The sequence below is a fragment of the Athene noctua genome, chromosome 2 (genome assembly GCF_965140245.1).
Source record: "Athene noctua chromosome 2, bAthNoc1.hap1.1, whole genome shotgun sequence".
NCBI classification, from domain to species: domain Eukaryota; kingdom Metazoa; phylum Chordata; class Aves; order Strigiformes; family Strigidae; genus Athene; species Athene noctua.
In genome coordinates this window covers 96,748,469-96,771,122 of record NC_134038.1, presented here as the reverse complement: position 1 = coordinate 96,771,122, position 22,654 = coordinate 96,748,469, and the positions used below count along the sequence as shown (strand labels likewise).

General features: G+C 42.0%; 1 protein-coding gene across 1 annotated transcript; it reads right to left on the bottom strand.

Annotated features, from left to right (window-relative positions):
• Positions 1–216: 216 nt before the first annotated feature.
• On the bottom strand, positions 217–12,893 carry SMIM13 (small integral membrane protein 13). Its single transcript, XM_074899674.1, has 2 exons — positions 12,386–12,893; positions 217–3,848 (listed from the first exon to the last, which is right to left on the bottom strand). Exons 1-2 carry the CDS (start codon positions 12,459–12,461, stop codon positions 3,655–3,657), a joined length of 270 nt encoding a protein of 89 aa, XP_074755775.1. The 5' UTR covers positions 12,462–12,893; the 3' UTR covers positions 217–3,654.
• Positions 12,894–22,654: the final 9,761 nt, after the last annotated feature.

Here is a 22,654-nt window from a genome sequence, read left to right as displayed (position 1 = left end):
ATGAAAGTACAGCTTTCAAGGATAAGGCAGACAAGACAGACCACCTTTAATAACAACTGCTCTAAAAAAAATATATACTAACCTGCCCTTTAAAAAACAAAGCCATCTGTAGGTATTACACCACCTAGAATGTGACTTTTGACAAGGGTTTTTTTGTAGTGTTGCACACTCAAACAAGAAGTCTTACTCTACAGACAAAATCCCATTCAAAAAAAGGTCAGAAAACCACTTGGGTCAAATACTCATATCAAGTCCGGTTACTTTATTTGTCATCTGTGCAGTCAGTTAAAAGAACAGTTAATGATGAAAACAGACAACCACAGAAGCTTTAGGTACAGTATCGTAACACTGAAGAAGCAAGTGTCCACATGAAACATTCTTTATGCTGGTCATTTCCAAACAAAAGAAGTACATACACAGGTCTAATACAGTGTAAAACCTGATATCAAGCAGCAAATTGCTCACAAATTGCAGCACAGTATATGGCATTTACTGCAAATAGCTACAGTAGCAGTGCTTAGTGGATGAGCTGCATAGAATTAGCCTCATGGGCAAACATTAAATCACCACGATAACAACCTCAGTCGCTCCCTAACAGGTCTGAATTACACAATTCAGCATGAACAAAATTGTTTACACCACTCAAATTGTAGCAATAACTTTTGTATTTTTTCCACCGGTTTACATCATGTTTGTTCCAGCCTTCATTGCAGTAACTGTTTTCAATTAACTGTCACAACATAGGTAATTACTGCTTATTCAAAGTTACACAGCCCCTGCAAAAAAGTGATATGACTATATGTAAAAAAAGAACTCAAAATACATTCAAGAGAATGGCTGCAACAATAAGGCAATGAACAGTTTTAAAAATAGATCCCACTAAACAAAACAAGACCAACTGTGTAACCTGTTGTGTTCATAAGGTTTCAGACTTGAACGGGTCAAATCAAAGTTAAGTGCTTACCCACCAGTAACATTTCAGAAGTATACTGGTAAAAATATTCAGAGACTTGAGTATATTGGACTGCCAGCAATCACAACCCAGGTCTTATCACAAGTATGATTTCACACATAAAAGCTTTGCCTTTACAGGTTTACATGAAGTGTCCTGTACAAAGATTTTACTTGACTCCTTCAGGAAAAGTTACGCATTGACAGAAAACATCAGCATTCCAAGATTCTTCCAAACTGTATAATATAAACATTTGGCCTGGTACTAATAAGACCATTAAAGGTATACACTAGGCAGACAGCATTATTGGCAGCTATGTCACAGCAACATTAAAAAATAGCATCAACCATTAAAAAAACCTGAAAATAACTTTGGGGTGTGAAATGTACACCTAGTACAGCAAGGAAGGGAGAACAAAGTTGTTTGGCTAGAACAGATGAGCTACCCACATGTTCCATGTCCATCTTATTGCATATTTGATCAGTGTCAGCATTCAAACCCACATGGATTTTTCCTTCATTATCTTGCTACAGAGTCTTGATTCTTGCACCTTTAAAGCTACCCTGACTAGCTATGTATATTGCTGTAACTTTACACTTCTTCACAGCTACTAGAAGCAGAGACTGAGTTAACTGTCACTTACCTCAGCCAGGGATACTACAAGCATCAGTCTTTTGTCATTTTCTGTGCACTAAAGTCTAGATAAAAGCGAAGTGCCGTGGAGTGTCAATATCCTACATCGGTACAAAAAAAATAATCTCTATTTGTAAGCCTATATTAGCAAAGCTCAAGATGCTAAAGATGCTTCATAAGAAAACTGTACCAGTACTTGGTCAGCACTGCTAAACTGAAAGTCACATCACGTGACAAGACATACAGACACAAGAATATTGTGACATTGAGTTGTACAAGGCAAAAAAAATGAAAGCAGCAGGGAACAGAATATGATTGCTTTTGCTCAGTCTGAGTAACTGGGAATTTTACTAATTAATACCCAAAATATCATTATGCATTCCCTAATGAAAGAGGAATAGAGGAAAGAGACTATCAAGCTTTCTACATGTGTTTAAAGGATATGGGCATAGCACTGCCCAACCATGCTTGAAAATGTAACCCTGTAATAAAAAGCATGCTTATACATACATGCCAGTGTTAGACTCCAGAGGAAGGTCAGGGCTGATCTTACATATTTTAATACTGAAACATCCAAATCATTTTATGAAGTGAATGCTCTCATTAGCTTTTGAACAGTATTCACAGGTGACAAATTAAAAAATAAAGGCACTAGAAGAGTGCTCTTTTCCCAGATGTAGGCCTACTTGATGAAAATGCTGTTACTGCTTTTAGCCCTATAATTGAATCAAACCGCAGGTTTGGAAGTCAAAGTTTAAACTTCTTAACAGCTAAAAGTACAAGACCAATTTTGTAATCCTCGAAGTTTTTATACAGGGAACAATGATCCAAACACCACCATATATCCAAGCTTTGAGAGAAAAGTGAAGCTGTTTATGACAAGACCTGTCGGTACTTCTCTCATACACACATCAGAGGTGGTACATACATGTTCTTCCTCTTTCCAAAGATCTCATACATCAGTCATCAGAGTTGCTAAAGATAAGTGGAGCTCTTTGTTCTGAAGTGAGTTATACAGCTATTTTAACATTGCATTCTAAAAGAAAACAGAAGCAACTGCTTATTACCGGTAAAAATCAGTAAGTCCTCTAGCAAACATGAGGTACCAAAGTCATTGCTATAACACTATCAAAGTGTTACAGTGATGTCTACCAAATTGGTCAGAATGCCCTAACTGGTTGCAGGAAAGAAGTTATGTCAGGTACCATATACCTGTTGCAAAGGTGTACAAAGTGAACTCAAGAAGTGCTTAGTATCCAAAACCCAAAGATGACACTTCAGAATACTAACCAGTGAGTACATAACCTAGGCACCTTCCCCTCTCCAACACAAGTTGGACTTCGAGTAAAAGGTTCAGGAAAAACATACAGAAACCTAGCAGGACTGTTTAACCTGTAACCCTTCTTATGCCAAAACCAAGAAAACAGGTCTTACCACCCGATTCCTTTTTTTTTTTTTTGGCCTTTAAGGAGATAATAAAAACCTCCAAATCATATGCATCTAATATTGATTTTTCATATTTCATTTACACTTTATATATATAAGAACATAACTAAAATCTCACTTTAGAATACTTTCTAAAGCAGGATATTCTTTCAACCATTTTTCAAGTTCACATGCATTCTCAAGGCTGAAGAAAAAAATATATATTCATATATAGCTAAGGAAATAAAATTCAATTTTACTATATGTAGTTAGTGCTGTAAAGAAAAAAATAATTTAGAAGCCATTTCAAGTCTGAAATGTTTACTATGTTCACACTAATGCAAAGGCTAAGCCTATGGTCCAGGACCTGTTTTTAATCTGTGTGCAGAGATTGGAGCTACAGCAGCTCAGCATTTTTGTGATGGAGATTTCTCTCCACCCCTCCTTTCTTCCAGTATTCTATGACTTGCTGCTGAAGCCTTCCATGAACCTCTACCAAAGTAGCATACATTGGTAGTTCAGAAATAAAGGTCCACAGGTATTTATTAACTCTTAAAGTCAGTTTTTCAGTAAGATCAAACCACTGAACACCACAGTGCAGAGGTGCGTAACCATTCAGTTAGTCAGAAGTTCAACGGAGTACTTTAAGTTGTGTCTTCTGTAGGTGCCCTTCGCTGCCGAGCAGATTTCTGTCTACCTCTCTGAGGGGAGGGTGGAGTCTCTTGTTCAGCGTCAGTCTCTGAAGGCTCGTTGTCTCCCTGTTGGGACCCCGTATCGCCTATTAATTCTCTCAGGAATTTGAATTTAGACAAAAACAATTGCCAGACCACGTACCAGCCTGCAGGAGAAAGAAAAAAGGTACTGCTTAGTTACTTCACACAAATCAATAGTCAGTTTTCAGCAAAGTATACCAGAAAAGTGAGAAAGTTTGATGAGCTTCCATTCTCGAATTGCCACCACAACATATGAACTCCTTTCTACAGTCCTATAAATATTAATTTGATGATAAAGCTTGTCCTCATCCAGAAGCCAACTTTTATACTCCAGGCAAGGAACCTACACATTCTGAGTTGTACTGCCACAGCAAGCAGTAGGTGGGTGATCACCATTGCCCAGATGAGGGTCTGGACTGTCAGGAAAAAAGGAATTTCTGTGGTTATACCTACAAGGACTCAGGCTTCATTACACAGGCACTGTAAAAAGTATTTCTACCTTCACTCAAACACATCATTCTGAAAATCAGCTGCATTACATAATCACTATTAATCACACTTATTGAGATCTTTAAATTAATACCATGTTTTATAATAAATCCTATTTTGAAATGCACATTTTCTTCCTTATGTTCACTAAAAGACCACATGCCCCAAATTCAAGGTGCTCCCTCACCATGCCCAAATCCCATTTAACAGTAAAATTAACAATCTCCAGTCTATTTATGTTCTGCTTCACTACTAAAATGCTCTGTGTCCCAAAGCTATGCAACTAAAGAGTTGAGATTTCAAGAACCTCTACTGGAAAATATTTAAGATCCAGCTCCTCCTTTCTCTTCTGCGTTTCTGTAACAGGTAGCCAAGGAACTTAAAAAAAGCAGATATAAATATACCTAAACCAAAGTCTTCTTTTTAAAAGATCTCCCCTATCTAAGCATTCAGATCAAGAGAGACTGGAGTTTTACCCAGCTAAGCACTAGTGATAACCCTTTCCTTCTATCTAACCAGCCAAGTTTCATCAATCAGAGAACAGGAATATAACTGTGTATTTCAGAGAGGTTAAGTGGCATAAAATTTAAACTGCTATTTGAAAACATGAGCTATATGAGCATCATTTGCAACACCAAAAATCATCTGCCTTATGTAGAGCTATAAATTAATACTCCCATTCTCTGGTCATAAGATCTTGCTAGCTATTCAAGCCTCTACTGCTGACCAGTGCAAATATTAAGAACCTTATTTTACAGAGCTAAGGAAACCTGTCCTCCCAATTACACAGCTGTCAGCAGAAAGAGACTTCTGAGTGTGGACAATAGGGGAAGGGGAGGAAAGATTAGTAAGTGGCATTTGTGTAAACACAGCACCACTATTCTTCCTCTTCTGTAATCAGAGTCATGCCAATACGAGCAGGCCATTGCCTAGGATGAAACAAGATCCCATCTCCCTCCTGAAATACTTTTTGCATCCTGCAGACTTTTAATTTCCGTAACTTCTCTGCTGCTAAGGAAAGCTGGAGGAAAGCTTTTATATGACAACCTTTTATGATCTAAATTAATTCCTAAAGCCTACACCAAGCACTTCCTTTTCCATTAATACCTAAACCTTCAAATGACTTGTAATTAAATTGAATCTGATGTCCCACAAATGTAATAAGTCCCCCTGCACCTAGAAAATAACCTCAATGGCAGATATGTGGATTTGGCTTTTTTTTTTTTCCCAGATGTAGAAGTAAAAATTGAAGTAGCAACTTTTTGAAAGTTGCTTCCATTGAGGGGTATTGCAGGTCTCGGGGACTTTCAATGCTTTGTGCATTCTGAAGACCATAAATTAATCCATTCTTCTCATGAGTCTAAACACTGTTAGAAGTAATCAAATTTCCAAAAGCCATACTCATTTCTAATCCATGTGGGAAGGAAAAATGCATAAAACATTCTAAGTGAACACAGGACACTTGCAAGAAAGTAAGACCTAAGCAGAGTATTACCAGCCACTTAAAAATGTCTTCAATTTGTTGACAAAGTTTGAGACACTAGACTAAGGGCACAAAAAGCACACGGTACCTTCTACTAAATCCACTTAGGCACATGGAGGGGTGGACTCTGATACAAATTGTTTGATTGGGGGTTGGGTTTATTTGTTTGGGTTTGATTATTTTATTTGGTTGCTTAAAATCCTACCTAAAACACCTGTAATGTGAGTTATTGTGAAACAGACATTACTTCCAGAGAACACCACCAAGCAAGGAGGAAGAGCCAAAACCATCCAGGGCCTTCCCAAGAGTTATAGGGCACTTTACAGAAGCATGACTTGAATATATTTGGTATAACTAACCCATTAAGGGAGGTATTTTAACACAGGCTAGATAAAGTGGACCACATACTTCCTCTATCACTGCAAAAGGGCCACTTAACACACAGAACTACTACTGGTGGGAGGAGGGGCGGAAATACTAAAGACCATTCAGTCAATTCTCAGACCGTCTCAAGAAAAGCAGAATTTTTTCCATGCTTTCAGTTAGACCACAGTGGTCTGAGCATCTAAAATACCGAGTACCATAAACAGACTTCAGAGCTCTCCAGCTCAAGACTACAAACAAGACACTGTAAATAATCAGCCAACAAGACTGGTTAGAGTCGACCACCAACCAGACCAATGATAATAGCCAGGTGAAACAAACCACAATGCAGTGCATTGAAAAGGAAGTTACAACAGGCTTAGCCAACAATAACAGCAGGAGGGCAACCAGGCTGGAAAACTAGAGCTTTAAAACCTCACAAGATCTCCCAGCCTGTACCAGAGACATTTAGGTATAAAGTAATCAAAGTAGAAAGATTTCTTTCTTTCATTTGCTCTAGTTACAGTGTCAGCTGGGACAGAAAGTTGAAAAAAAAAGCACCAAACCACACAACCCCCAAGCACACACACTTATGGGAATCAAGACTGCCTCTTTAGCTGAGACTCCCTGTTGCCTCACTGTTACTAAACAAGCAAGAATTTCCTTGGAAATAACCAGACTATTAGAGAACAAGTTATTCTGGGTAAGAGGAACACTCTCCAGCAACAATATCAACTAAATACACCATTAAACAAAACCACACACGCAGACAAAGCCCTGGAGGCAGATTCACAGTTCTGAATTACTTCTGAAATCAGAAGACAACACATATTCTATTAATTTCTCAGCCTCTTTAGAGCATTGCAAAATGGTAACACCCAACATCATGCTATACTAAAGAACTCACAGTTACATAATAGTGTATTTTTAAAAAGAACGTTAATTGTAATTTAAAATACACCAAAAAAAAAAAGGAAAATGGGAATTTCCTTGCATTCTTGTCTTTATGCAGTTCAGTTTAGCTTTGCAGCTCTTTTGCTGTAGAGCTCTTCCCGGACAGGTAACTGATACCACCGGCCTGCATCTCAATTGCTTCCACTTTGTTCAGGTAAGTGGCTCTCAAAGAAGTCCTGCTGGTTTAACTTCACCAAACTCAGAATTCTTGATTTGAATCAGCCTTCCAGGGCTTGCTTTGTTTTCTTTGGCCATTCGATTTACTCACATAATCCTCGGCATGACTGAGCCTGTGGCAGTCAAACAGCATATCCACAACACATCTTCAACGAGCAAGTGGTGATTACATGTAGACTATAATATATAATATTTCTACATTAACTAGTGAAAAACGTTGCCTCTCAAAGAAATAAGCCAGACCTAACAGTATATCCTTGCAACACAAAGCAGGAGCTCCAGCTCTTGGTGTAGCAGATAACCTTAGTCCAAAAAGAGTCGGGAAATCCTGTCTACCACAACAAACACTATTTTGCCTTTAGGCAAAATTGTAGCTCCCAGCCTTGCAGAGTTTAGTACTCACTAAAAGCTGGGAGCCACAGTCTCACTTAAAATACCACAGTCAGGTGGCATCCAAAGACATTTAAGCCACATCTGGGACTGTGCCATCAACCCCTCTTATAAATCATGATGCTTGTGTTTGAATCTGTGAAGATGGGACCATGAGTCAAAGCCTCTTTTACTGACTCATACATAGAAATGTATGAAACATCAATGTATTATCAGAATGTTAAACAGATTTTATGATTTGACTATGCTTCACTAAAGCTACCTTTTCTGTTACTTCCCACACTAGCTCTTAGTTCTTTCTAAAGGGGGAAAGAAAGTTATCTGACTACATTATTCACCTTCAAAAGGTGAGGGGCACATATTTAATTCACCTTATACTGGCTTGCATACAAAAGATAATGGTCAGTTTTCTTTACTGGAGCACGTTTTCCTCTTCCATTTCAATCAGGAAGAGCAATCAAACAAAAAAACTAATATGGAGTGCTGATTTTTCTTATGTAAAATACAAATAACCAAGAAAGGAAGGTGCTGTGGTAACAGCACAAGACAGAGTCTTAAGATCTGGCTTCTATTTCTGATCCTACTATGGACTTCCTGTGCTGTATGTACTGCAAGATCATTTTACCTCTGTGTCCCTCCGGATTTGAAAAATAGGATGCTATTACTCCAGCACATGAAGACTAATTTAGAACTAGGGTATCACCAAGGTGAATGTTGCCTGTATTCAAATGCTGAAACGTCCATCACAGAAAATCTTAGGCAGCTATAGCTCAAAAGTAGTAGCACAGAGCTCTAGATGCTAACCTGAGGTTTGAGAGAACAGGGTTCTACTCTGAGCTCTGCAACAGATGTCTTCTGGGACTACAGACAAGTCACTTTAATGCTGTGCCTTTTAAAATATGTAGATAATATACTGCCCTAGTGGACAGCTTTTCTATAGAGAAGATCAGACTGAAGGAAGCACACACTACTCTGATACTGGAGTAACAGCAGACATCAGGTGAGACTGTGCCTGGTTCTGCACAGCTCCTTAAACCTGGTCCTGTTTAACACTCTACCACATGCTGCTTACTGACTGATTGCAAGGAAACCCACTCTTCCCGTCTCCCATTTGTAAGTTTCAAAACTCAACTTCAAATCAGAGGGTCTTTTCTGTTTATGGCTGCTTTAAACAAGCACAACTTTGCTATCTTTTGAAGTATTTTACAAGATTCACTCATTTAAGATAGTTACAAAACTGTTTAAACAAAGCATTATAGAAAAGATTCAGGTGGAATTTATAACTCAGATGTTTTCCCATCTGCAAGTGAATTCAAGACTTGTGAAGAAAGCCACACATTTTTTCAGCACTTTTCAGTTACATGATTTTTTGTTTTAAGGTCACATTTCTCAAACCACATCTCATTAGCCTCTCTTGCCAAATGAGAGGAATGCTTCCACCTGTTCCACTGAAGGCACTTCTGCAATTTCACATGGCTGCATGCATAACTACACTGGGAAAATAAAACAGAGGTAAGCAGTACTAGAGTTCAGCTTGGCTTGTATTTTATCTTATCCTATATCCTTTACTATGCATGAGTTCCTCCCATCTACAGAGGAACATGGAATACACAAAACCAGCCATGAGACTGAAGATCATAAAAAGCGGGAATAAAATAAAAGGTGGTAACCTTACTCCCACTTTTAGAAGAGCAACTGAAAAATTGCTGTGTTTACAGTCCCTCAATGGTTTCTATGTCAGATGTGACCAGTTTACAAATAGAGATGTTGCTAGCTGCAAGCCTTCCCTGCTCCCTAACAAATTCATATTAACAAAGCAGCAGTTGCAAGCATCCAGAAGTGTCTGGAAAGAAATCAGGTCATTTATCCAAAGTACATTTACAGACAAATTCCTAATTCAGGGATAAATATTTGCTTTTCACACAGCAGAAGAATTGGTCCAAGTAACTTCCGACAGTTTGTGGTTTTAATCTTGTCTTTTCACTTTAGAAAAAAAGACAAAATTATCCCCCACCCCGTTTTGATAGCACTTATCACATCGTATTTGTGATAAACAGCAGAAATCTACATGATCCTAGGATGCCTCCTGGACATTTAAGTCTATTGTTCTCTGCAAGCATTCACACCTTGAGTCCTTTAAGCCACTCAAAATCCAAGTTACAGCTCTTTAGGCTCTAGACCCTGTAAGTCCTTTTCATAAGGTTGTTTCAATATGTCTCATCAAATGGCTGTAAAATATTCTTATAATCAGATCAAGCAATCAAGATTATATCCAGCTATTCTTGTGTCACGTTTGCCCATTAATTTGTATGTCTCACTGGCTGGCATTTACTCATATCCCATCATACACAGCACTCTGGCTCCCTAGGAGTCTAATAGGCCATAAAGAATAAAGAAACTGGTAGGCAAGAAGGTGAGTAAGAAACGGCCTATCACTGGCACAGACAAGGAATTAAATTCGAAGTAGCTTGTACTCAGTTTTTTCTAGTATTGGTCTTGACAATGTTTTCATTGAATAATTTCCATTAATAATCATGGCACAAGATCTAGATGTGTACCAACATTAAGAAATGCTGTATAACGGAAAAAATCCTTACCAATACTGTAAATCATTATCAAATCCTACCGAGTCATTTTTAACAGTGTAACAGTTCAAATTCCCCCCCCGCCCCCCCCATCAGCTTCCTACTTTCAGTACTTCTGAAATATAGGTGACTTTCAGCAATCATTTTATAATCTTCGATACTGTTGAAAGTAAAATATAATGAAGGATTCAAAGCAAAATATTAATTGAATCTAAGTTGAATGTACAATATGGAACTCCAAACTGCTAAGTATTTATAAGCCACTTTGTTCTCTAAGCAAGAAGGCACTAGAGAGATGTTAGCAGGCAATGATAGAGATCCTTAGCATTTCAAGATCCTTAACATTTCAATTCCATTTGTCACATACAAAAGCAGGAAGGCCTGGAGAAAAATCATCTTAGTTTGATTTTGAACAGCATGTTGCAAAATAATTTTAACCTTTCAGCAAGAGAGTAAGCACAGATATCATAACATATCCTGAAAAACATGAAAACCCTAACAAGTACCATGTTTTATCTTTTAAGAGACGAAGAGTGACCAGACAATGAGCATAAAGAAACTTGAATAAATATCCACTTAGGTCACTGTTGAAGTCTGTAACAATGGACAGTACAGGATGACAGGAAAAGAGCAACAGGCCAGGAAAAGTGTACAAGGTGCACCCTCATACCCTCACAGTCCCAGTTATCTGTATTCAGAAGTTTCCTTATCCAAGTATTAGTACTAGAGCTTAAAGATGTTGACCTTTCTTCCATGAACTTTAAATTATAAATTTCAGCATCCAAAATATTATTTGTTAATGAACTAGCAATTTATTTCCCTACTGTGTAAAAGAAAGTTTTTGTTTTAAGCCTGTTGCTTTATCATTTAACTTTATGTTCTCCAATTCTTCTGTGATGGTGAAATTTCACAACCATTCCCAGTTCACCTCTTTCATTCTACCCAAGTTTTATAACCGTCACCCTCCCTTCAGTCACCTGTTTTCCAGGCTAGACAGACCTAACCTATTTAGATTTTTTTCATGCAGAAATTACATAGCTCTCACCATCCTATCTTTAAAAAAGGTTTTTTAAAAAGAAGGTAATACATTTTAACAATAAAATACAGAGACACAGGCACATGTTAGATTCCTGTAGCAATATAATGGCATTTTCTATTTTATTTTCAACTTCTGATGTTTGATTTGCCTATTTGCTTGCTATAAAGCATTAAACAGGTATTTTGGAGAAAGGCTTGCAGTTACTTCAGCTAATCCTTTCTTTGGGATACTGGCAGCTCAGTTTGAAGCCATTATATTTCCCCACATAAATTATGCATACATACATTTTGCACTTATGTGCATTACTCCATATATGTTAATACTGAATTTCACCTCCATTTTTCTATCCAGTCCCTTGATATTGCAAAAATCTTTTCACAATGCTTTGTCGTTTTGACCACAGTTAATTTTCTAAAAGTACTAAATCTCAGCTGACTCTCCACTTTGTTCCCTTGGTTTTCACAAGTCACTTAAAAAGCGAATGCCAGGTGGGCTTATATCTCACAAGCCTGCCACCACAGGCTATATAGCATAGTTTGAGCTTGGTGGTGATGTTTTTTGGGGTGTTTTTTTCAGAGCTCTAAGTTCAGCATATTGATCACAACACCCACATGCACTACACTGCTGATTCCTTCCAAGAACTCCAACAGACCTGCAAGTCGCGCTTCCCATTGAAATAACCCTTCTTTCCACACTAAAAAAACCAGTCAGGTCTTGGATCCAAATAAGAAAAAAAACTCCTAAGAGCTGCTCTCAATCTATTCTAACAAGCAGATGTCAAAAGCTGACTGGTACCAGTAGGAAATTTACTTCTTCCATTCACTAGCATTTCAGACCCATGTACAAGCTGCACAGAGTGACTGCTCAGTATGCTGTTCAGTAAAAAAGCTGTCAGCTTCAGATTAGTCACCGAATTAAGCTCTGGAAGCATTTCAAGGCTCAAAATTATTTGGAAACAAAGAGAAAGGGGCGCTGTGAACCACACACGCTCCCCCACACCCCACGGCATGATACCCCTTCGTTTCCTTCAGTCAATCTGAGCAAAGGGGAACCACGAGAGACTGAGAAACCGGGAGTGGGGTGGGGGGAACACACGGGCGACACACCAGCACTGCACCCCGAAGACAGGCCGGCCCTCCCGCGCCCCCTCGCCCCCCGCCGAGGGGAGCGGGCAGGACTCACCGCACAGCATGAAGAGCAGCACGCAGGCCAGGGTGGCTACGATCACCAGCAAGGTCAACCCGATGCTCTGCCACATGGCGCCGGCCGCCTCCCCCCCGCCGGCAGCGGCGGCAGCAGCAGCGGGGGCCCGTCCTCGAAGCCGTCTCCCCGCCGCTCGGCCGGGCTGGGCCGAGCTCCACCGCCGCCCGTCAGGGCCCGCTCAGTTCTGCGGGAGGGGCGCCGGGGGCCCGGCCGGCTCCTCGGCGGGCCACCCCGCAGCGGGCCCTCCGGCGCCGCGGGGCTGAGGCGAGGGCAGAGGCCCGCCGGCGGCTATGGGGAAGAGGCCGCGCCCCGCATCGCTGCCCCCGCCGCCCCCCGGGTAAAGGAGGGGGCAGCTCCGCGGCCCAGCCGGGAAGGCAAGGAGAGCCGAGCGGACCCGGGCCGGGCCAGCAGCGGCGGCACCGGCCCTCTCCGCTCCCGCCGCTTAACAGCCCGGCGTGAAGAGCGGCCGCGGCGGCGACGGGGCGGGCCCGGCCCCCGAGCGCGCGGCGGTGACGCGGGCGGCGCGCGGCGCACGCTGGGAGCTGTGGTCCCGCCGCCCGCCCCAGCGGCGGCAGCGGGGGGCGCCTCGCCTCCCGGTCCCGGCGTGCCCCGCGCCGCTCCCGCGCATTGGCCCCGCCCCCGCCCCGGGGGAGGCTCCTGAGAGGCGGCCCCGGCCACCCCCCCCATCCCCGGGAGCGGCAGCGCTCCCTGAGCGGGGCCGGCGGCGCTGGCCGCAGGGCAGGGCGGGCAGGGGCGCTTCCCGGCCGGGGCCGCGGCCTGTAGCGCCCGTGTGAGGCAGCCGGTGTGGTAAAACGCAGGTGCGGCTGAGGCCGAAGCCCTGCGCAGAGCTGGAGGTCTGTGGGACACATCGCTGCCCGTGCAGTGATTTACATTTCCTAAGGATGGGGCAACCTCAGCTCCGGTTCCTCTTTCTTCTCCCCCGTCACCACTGCCCGCGCTTCCCCCGTTCGGTCGGCGCGGGGACGGCGGGGCGACCTGGCCTCAGCCAGGGCAGTGTTTTTACATCCGTGACACCCCAGTGTGGTTCAAATTCCCCATGGCCTTGGCTCTTGCCTTCTGTTGACATTGTAGCGATATATCAAAGCTGGTCTTTCCCACTTAGGAGAAATCTGAGGAAATAATACCTCCTGGGAATCATGAGATAAGTGTGAGATAATCTTGCCTCCGGTACGGACTTTGCCTTTAGCGCCGGAATAAGGTTGTAACTTTCCTTTGTAGTGTAAGAGACATGGTTAATGTTTCTAAAACTGCTGAAAATGGGTGTTCAAATCCACTACTACAGAAGCCTGATTTCCAGTGGAGATGTCACCACTGCAGTGAGACGTCACAGAAGGCTAATCCAGCTCTCCTTTGTGTTTCTTTTATGGATTACATAAAAGTCTCCTGTTTTAAGTGAAGATATTCTTGGTTTTCCTGCTCACTGAGCATGCCTCCTCCTTCCAAGATACCTGTAAACCAAAATTACCTGCACATGCAGTGCCCCATTCACATCCTTAAACTTGTTGTTACTTCACCAAATCGAACCAGAGTCCTCTCTTTCCATTCCCAGCCTTCTCTCCCAACATGTCCAGCCCCGTTTAATACTCTGCCTAACTCACTCGGCATGTCTTTTACAAGTATCCTTCAATCTGAAACGTGTTTTCTATTATTTCTCAATAACTTTGTACTTTGATAGGCCTTTTTATGTTTAAATGTCACTCATTCTAACCTAAGCAGTTGTTACACATACTTAAGCAAGGTTTCTTCTGTATTGGAAACAGCAAACCAGTAACAGTCACTACCACATTAACTTTTGAAAAATATTTAAGCCCCCTCCTAGCTACACTGTTTTGTTTCTCTTATTTTTTTACTTATCTACAGTTACAATAAGTTCTCCAGGTATGGGACCGCCGCTTTCTCTTTCCTGTAAAATAGCTGTCACATTTTAGGGCTATTAAAATATTTCCTATTGAGAACCATCTTATGGTTCTAAACTGTTTTACTAATAGTAATTGATTAATTCACATCACATCCTCAAGCATCACAGAACAACCCAGTATCTGTAACTGAAAAAAGAACTGTCTTGGAACAGAAGTAGAAGGAAGTAGTTTTGGAGTGATAAATATATATGATCCATGTATATAGATCATGGATATACATAGATATATATACACATATACACACACGTATATACATATATACACATATACACACATATACATATATCTATATATATACACAGATATATACATATATGCAGATACACACACACACACACACATACATGGATCATATATATATGATCAAATATACTTGATACCATCCAAGGCAATATACCAGGAAATATAAATGAAAACAGGTAGCAGTTAGATTTCTCATATTGCACTGCCCAGGTAGAGAGCCTTTTCATCTATGCATGTAGAGTTTGGAAAAGCTTCATTTTATTTATTTAAGTGCCCCTTGCTCTCGTTCATTCACCAAGATAGTCACCTTGTTGTAGAAGAGCAACAGGTCAGTTAGGCATGATTTCTCAGTTATAAATCTATGTTGACTACTCACGATCACCTTCTTGACCTTCATGTGTTTGGAGGCGATTTCCAGGAGTATTTTCTCCATGACGTTTCCAGGGACTGAGGTGAGGTTCACTGGCCTGTAGTCCTCCAGATCTTCCTTCTTGCCCTTCTTGAAGATAGGAGAGATGCCCCTCAGTCTCATCCAGTCTTCAGGACCCTCTCCCACTGTGAGAGGTTCCTCTGTGTTTCAAAGATAATTGAGAATGGCCTCACAGTGGCATCAGCCAGCTCCTTCAGCACTCATGGACACAGCCTCTCAGGACCTGTGGAATTACATATTTCCAGTTTGTTTAAGTGCTCTCTGACCTGGTCCTCCTCCACTGAGGGTAAGTTTTCCTTCCTCCAGACTCCCTCTGGTCCTGATGGCCCGAGGCTGCTGAAGGCCAGTACGAAGTACTGAAATTGTCCTCAGGACAGACAACAAGCAAGTTAAAAAGACTTTCTAGAATAATGGCTGGAGCACTTACATAGGAGGCAGAAGTTCAAACCTCACAAGCATAGGCAAGGGGTAGCTGTGGGTGTTACTCTAACCAAGGCATGAGATGAAAGAATAAACACTTCCTCTTCCAACCATTTGGTGAATACAATCTTTGCTATCCTATTTTTCCTAATACATGAAATAAAGCCTTTTATTTGGGCCACTTGGAACACATTGTGTCAATTGACACATATATACAGATTTCCATCTGTGTGAGCCGACACAGGCAGGATGCAGGAACAATCACAAAGCCACAGATGAAATGCAAAGCGTAAATTTATTCTTGTTACCTCACGACCCAGGAGATCTACGCAGCAGCACCCAGGCAGAGGCATGCAAGTGGGGGTGCAGGCACCACAGAGCTTGGGCCTTGCTAGCCAGAAAAAGGAGAAGAAAGAAAAAAATGTGAACCTGCTGCTTTCACTTGTATGTATCAGGGATTTTCACAGGCATAGTTTTCCACTGTGCTTTGTTTTTTCCCACAGCAGGGCAGGAATCTCAAGGATGTTTGATAAGGTGCCTCTGAGTCTGTCACAGGCCTATGTTATCTAAACGCAGTGAAGCACACAAAGCTAAACAACAATTAGGATGATATATGTGTTTTTCAACACCCCAGCTGCAAGTCACTTGAGCGTGTTTACAATCCTTCTTGCCAATCTTCCGTTGTATTCCCACACCATCTAAATGAAAAAACCTGAACATAATATGTGTTTTATCTAAGACTTTTCTTCAGACCATAGTTCAATTATATGAACATATACACATCTGTCCCCCTAGATACCATTTCATGTGTTAATGTGCCAGAAATCTGTACCAATACCAATGATGATGCATTTGGGATAAATGAGCTACAACAGGGGTATTGTTATTTTTCAAAAGCCCATGAAAGCACACAAAAGAAAAAAAGATTAGTGTTGGACAGATGAGGTTTTCTAATCACTGAAGTTCAGAAATAAGGTTGTTTATACAAATCTAAGCTTGTTCTGTCCAGTTCCTTATGTGTATATGTACAATATAGAGTTACATAATTCAATATAGCTTGTCCGTTTCCTGAAGAGGATGGAAAAACTCACTGACGGTGTCATCATGGTCTTTTATCCATTATCTTGCAACATCTGCTCACTGCATACTATCAATATTCTACATTTAATATTTTTTCCTATGATGCTCAACACTGAACTAACTTTTCACATCTTCTCTCTCAGTGCGTATGACCATGTACACATTGAGGTATGTTTTGGAGGTAGACGAAAGAAGATGGTCAGGCTTCATCAAGCAACAGAGGGATTGAAGCACCAGAGCAGTGAGCAGGTGTGTAGAGGGTCCCTGCCAAGCAGTGCACCAGGCCACGGGTCGGCTCAGAGCAGTAGCACTTGACATGCTCCCACAGAATAGCAAAGCTACACACCGTTGCAAATAAGGGAGCCAAAGACTAGTGACGAGGAAAAGGGATTCAGATTCTGAGGGCACAAGCTTGATTTTCACAGTGTGAGAGCTGATGTATCTAGACTAACCGGTTGTTTCACAGCAGTCAGTTAACTAGTGTTTGTGTTTGCATAGCAAGACAAGGTGAGGGATGTTCTTATCTGCTGTTCACTAAGGAGAGGACTGAGGCTGAAATATACATTTTAAGTATCAGCTGATTTTGGATGTGCCCCTTTTGGCTTCTTTAGCTGGTATATGGGGAAATGTCACATTTCCCTTACATTTCATTTATCTGTAGCACAGCTTTCGCTGATGTCAGGTGCAGCTGTAAGTGCTCGGCACTGTGACAAATCTAGGCTCAGTTACTTTGAGACAAACAGCAGAAGGAAGAATAAAATCATTGACTAGCTGTAGGAAAAATATATTTAAATGATCTCCTGTAACAACACAGAAATTTTCTTATATAAGGAGTGTATTCTAGTGCTGAAAAGGAATTTCAGCCACTTTAACAAGATTATCTTTTCTCCTCTTCCAGACCCTTGCACCATTCATGGCCTCCTGTTTGTTAATTATCACCTGCACCATGCATTGATGAAGCAGGAGTCATGCCAAAGGCTGTTATTGTAAATAAGGCTTATTAAAATTAATATGCACAAGAAGAGCGAGTTAAAGTAATCCAGGCAGGTTTTGTTCTCCACTGTCCCAATTTTTTAATCCTTCTCTTGGCACATACAGTATCTTTCAAGGTAACTGGAAACCATACCAACTACTGGAGCCAAAACAGCGTATAGGAGCTTGGCTTCCTATCACTTGTACCTCAGAAACTAGCCAGGTAGCAACAGTTCATGCAGAAGGTGCAAAGTCTAGAACTTTCTTCTATTCAGAATATGCTCACTGACCTCCCCGCCCCCCGCTACCTTTCTTTTGGCATTAATACGTTTCTATTTCCCAGTACAGTAGTACAGGGAAGAGCTTCCTCCCACACCTTTCCCTCTGCGTTACACCGTTATGGTTCACACCATGAGCTCTTTGGTGTAGGGCTCAACACAGTAAGACCGTGATTCCAAACTGGGACCTCCACATACTACCCTAACACTACACACTAGCGAGTATGAGAGTGATCATACAGGTCCATCCACAACTCACAGCAAGTTAACACCACCACCAGGCTCCTCACAGGAGACGTGCAGACCATGAGGAACAGTGCATCTAACTACAGTCTGTTGTAGCAACTCAGCTGCAGTTTTTGGTTTGGAGCCATCAATCTTTTCCTAGTTCTTGGCTGACTTAAATGAACAATACAGAGTATTTATATAAAGATGAGAAGCATAAGAGGGATGAGAAAATTCTATTTATGTAAATTTATAGAATAACAAACTACATAACTGTGTCTGTGACTGCAGCCAAGGACTTCTCCTGGACACGTTGCAATTGCTTTCCAGCTTTAGCAAAGCCTTTAAGAGTAAGCACCAGCAATGTTACTTTGTTCCGAAAGAGGGTGCTAAAACATAATATTTATTACAAAGCCATCAAAGCTGCGCAATTGCTTAATACACTACTTCCTCCAACATAAGTTTATCGTGGCTTAGTTTTTATTTTACGTGCTTGCAGCTGGCAATTTAATACAAGTTTTGCCTTTAGCCGTACAGACATATTACATCACCTATAGTTTAAAAACAAAAAAGCATAGAAAAAAATGACATTATAGGAAGAACTGACCATACCAGACAAAAACAAGAGGACAAACTTTCAAATCTGTTTTGATAAATTATAATATCTTTTCACTTTAGCCTGATTGCTCAGATTTGATTCAACGCAGTTTTGTAACTGACAGTCCTTAAGCACTCACTGAGAGCTAAGACAAGTTTTGTCACATTGACCTCATAACTCCCCATGATGTTACTAGCAGAACCAAGATCTTTAGGTACATAAACGTTGTCCTGTGGCAATGAAATTAGAAAAAGAATGGATAACAGAAGAAAGATAACCTCCTTCATCTGAGCTAGCTGCTCTGGGAAAGAAGAGACATTTTGCCAGATTTGGACAAATGCTACTAACAGGACAATTTTGGGGAACAGGTAGGTCCTGAGTTTAAATTCCAAGTTTTGGAAGAGATCGTGGTCAAGAGCAGTGATTGGTAATGGGAGACATGTCTGATTTTACTTTCCTTTCCCAAACTAAAACTTTATCCTGCTGATTGAAACTTGGCAGGAGCTGAGAGTTGCCAGTAGTTGGCTGATCAGCAGTACCTTGTCTGCCCTGTTTCCTGCTGAGCTGCATACCCAGTGGGACCTGGCAGCTCCAAAGTCATTGCAACTCGAAGTTGCTTTTCCTAAGGTGCAGAGATATTCAAAACCTGACTGGACACAGCCCTGGGAAACTGACTGTAGGGGGCCCTGCTTGAGCAGTTGGGTTGGACAAAATGACCTCCAGAGGTCCCTTCCAACCTCAACCAGCCTGTGATTCTGTAAGTTAGGTAGTTTATGGTGAGGTCCAACCTACAACAACCCCTACCCCAGCAGGACTCAAGCTAACTCCCGGTGATATTTCACTGTGAACAGTAGTTGTTGTGTAACAGCACTGCCCCGGAATGAAGTGCTGTTTTAATTGCCTCCACTTACTCTCCTTGTTTCTAGGGAATTTGAGCTGGAACTAAGCAATTCCGTTTGTCCACATGCTGGCTTGTTTTTCTGCCTTTCCTCTCAGCACAACATGTTATTCAACAATCAGCCAAAGATAACACGCCTGGCAGACGTCTGCTGTGCTCAGTGTCCAGGATCCAACTAAATGCATGGCATTGTCCTCCATATAAAATAGATGAATCCAAATCCTGCCACAGCCCCTAAATCTCCAAACTCAGATCACTAAAGAAGTGTTAAAAATATCCATAATACTATTTTTTTAGATGCCACCAGAATCCTATTTGCTTCCTATGTGTGTCTTCATTGGAGACATTATAGTTTTAATAAAAAATAAAACTACTACTACAGAAGGAAACTACATTAATTAGTATTAATATGATGTGTCAGGTACAAGGAACTCTAGAAATTAGAAATGACACGTTTCCTTTCTGTTTCAGACAAAGAAAAACAAGAATAAAGAAAATTGTTTTGTATTACCATGTTAAGTCTGAATTTGGCTTGACACACTAACTCCAGCCTGTTTGGCCTATAAAGAAATTGGAATGAAAATTGTGAGGTTGAAGCATTCCAATGCACCGAGTCACTACTATGTTTCTCTGTCAATCAGCTTCCAACCAGCACCTAAAGAGTAATGTCTTGGACAAAGAGGACAATTTTCTGCTTAGGGAACAACTGCTCTGGAGACAGAATGGATATTGAAAAGTATTTCTCTTCAATATTTCAAGATGGTGGGTAGTAGCACAGAAAAGAATTAAACGAATAACCTATCAAAAAGATGAATTAGAGGAAAGGCTGACAGGTCAACCTCAGGAATTACAGCAGTTCAGTGTAGACTAATGTCAGAATTTGGAAGCTCAAGCAAACAAGTCAGCATCTATAAAAGGGTGCTGGAAGTCCCCTGTGGATGGATCTCAAGAACAAAAGGAGAATCTATTGCCTTTGGAAGAGGGGCCAGGTCTCTCATGAAGACTATAAAGATGTAGTGAAGTTATGCAGGGAGAACATTAGAAGAGCCAAAGCGCAGCTAGAGCTCAACTTGGCCACAGCTGTTAAGGACAATAAAAAAATTTTCTATAAATTCATTAACAGCAAAAGGAGGATTAGGGAAAATCTCTGTCCTTTACTGGATGCAGAAGGAAACATGGTAACTAAGGATGAGGAAAGGCTGAGGTGCTCAACGCCTACTTTGGCTCAGTCTTTAGCAGTGGAACTGGCTGTTCCCTGGATACCCAGCCTCTTGAGCTGGGAGATGGGGAGGGGAAGCAGACTGAGGTCAGCACAGTTGAAGAGGAGGTGGTCAGAGACCTGCTGCGCCACTTGGAGGCACACAAGTCTGTGGGACCGGATGGGTTACACCCAAGGGTGCTGAAAGAGTTGGCAGATGTGCTCGCCAAGCTGCTTTACATGATTTACCTGAAGTCATGGCTAACTGGGGAGGTCCCATTGGGCTGGAAGGTGGCAAATGTGACACCCATCTACAAGAGAGGCAGAAAGGACGATCCAGGAAACTATAGACCTGTCAGTCTGACCTCAGTGCCAGGGAAAGTCATGGAGCAGGTCATCTCAGGTGCCACTAAAAGTCATATAATGGACAACCAGGGGATCAGGCCCAGTTAGTATGGGTTTATGAAAGGCAGGTCCTGCTTGACAAACCTGATCTCCTTCTATGACAGGGTGACCTGACTATTGGATGAGGGGAAAGCTGTGGATATTATCTACCTGGATTTTCAAAATGCATTCAACACAGTTCCCCATAGGATTCTCATAGAAAAATGAGCTGCCCATGGCCTGGATGAGCGAACTGTCTGCTGGGTCAAGCACTGGCTGGCTGGACGGTCCCAGAGAGTGGTGGTCAATGGAGCTAAATCCAGCTGGCAGCTGGTCTCAAGTGGTGTTCCTCAGGGCTCGGTGTTGGGACCATTTCTGTTCAACATCTTTATTGATGATCTTGGTAAGGACATAGAGTGTATCATCAGTAAGTTTGCAGATGACACCAAGTTAAGCAGGAGTGTCGATCTGTGTGAAGATAGGGAGGCTCCACAGAGAGACTCGGATAGATTGGATCGGTGGGCCAACGTTAACGGGATGAACTTCAACAAGGCCAAGTACCAGGTCCTGCACTTGGGCCACAACAACCCCCTGCATCACTACAGGCTTGGGGAGGTGTAGCTGGAGAGCTGTCTGGAAAAATGGATCTGGGGTTCTAATTGACAAGCAACTGAACGTGAGCCAGCAGTGTGCCCAGGTGGCCAAGAAAGCCAACGGCATCCTGGCTTATATTAGGAATAGTGTGACCAGCAGGAGTAGGGAGGTGATAGTCCCCCTGTGCTCTGCACTGGTGAGGCCACACCTGGAGTATTGTGTCCAGTTTTGGGCACCTCAATACAAGAGAGGTATCGAGGTGCTGGAGCGAGTGCAGAGGAGGGCAACGAAGCTGGTGAAGGGCCTGGAGAATAAATTCTGTGAGGAGCGATTCAAGGAGCTGGGATTGTTCAGTTTGAGGAAGAGAAGGCTGAGGGGAGACCTCATCACTCTCTACAGCTACCTGAAAGGACATTGTGGAGAGGTTGGTGCTGGTCTCTTCTCACAGGTGATTAGTGATAGAACAAGGGGGAACAGCTTTAAACTCCAACAGGGGAGGCTCAGACTGGACATTAGGAAAAAAATTTTCACAGAAGGTGTGGTCAGACAGTGGAATAGGCTGACCAGAGAGGTGGTGGAGTCACCATCCCTGGATGTGTTTAAGGGTCATTTGGATGAGATGCTGGGGGATATGGTGTAGGGGGGAACTTTGTAGAGTAGGGCTGATGGTTGGACTCGATGATCCCAAGGGACTTTTCCAACCTGAATGATTCTATGATTCTAAGTCATATGAGGATGCGCTTTCACGTGAAGCTTCTGGCAGTATCATTTCTGGGCAGGCAGGCAGCCCTGGGAAGGTAGCCATTCCCACAGCCTTTGCTATATCTCTGCTTCCAAGAGAAAGCAAGGGGTGAAGTAGTGCATGGCCAAGAGCCTACCAGGAAGGAAGTCTTGAGGTTTAGGACATCAGCACTACATTTGGGGCAAATAGAGCCTGTCCATACATCAAGTACACTTTAGTTTGTGAACATGTTACCTGTCCTGCACC

What these genes read in the sequence shown, in the direction of transcription:
- SMIM13 (XM_074899674.1), bottom strand. Translation starts at nt 12,461, where the DNA reads ATGTGGCAGAGCATCGGGTTGACCTTGCTGGTGATCGTAGCCACCCTG. An exon ending in GCTGCTCTTCATGCTGTGCG is followed by an intron (nt 3,849 to 12,385) that starts GTGAGTCCTGCC and finishes TTTCTCCTGCAG; the next exon opens with GCTGGTACGTGGTCTGGCAA.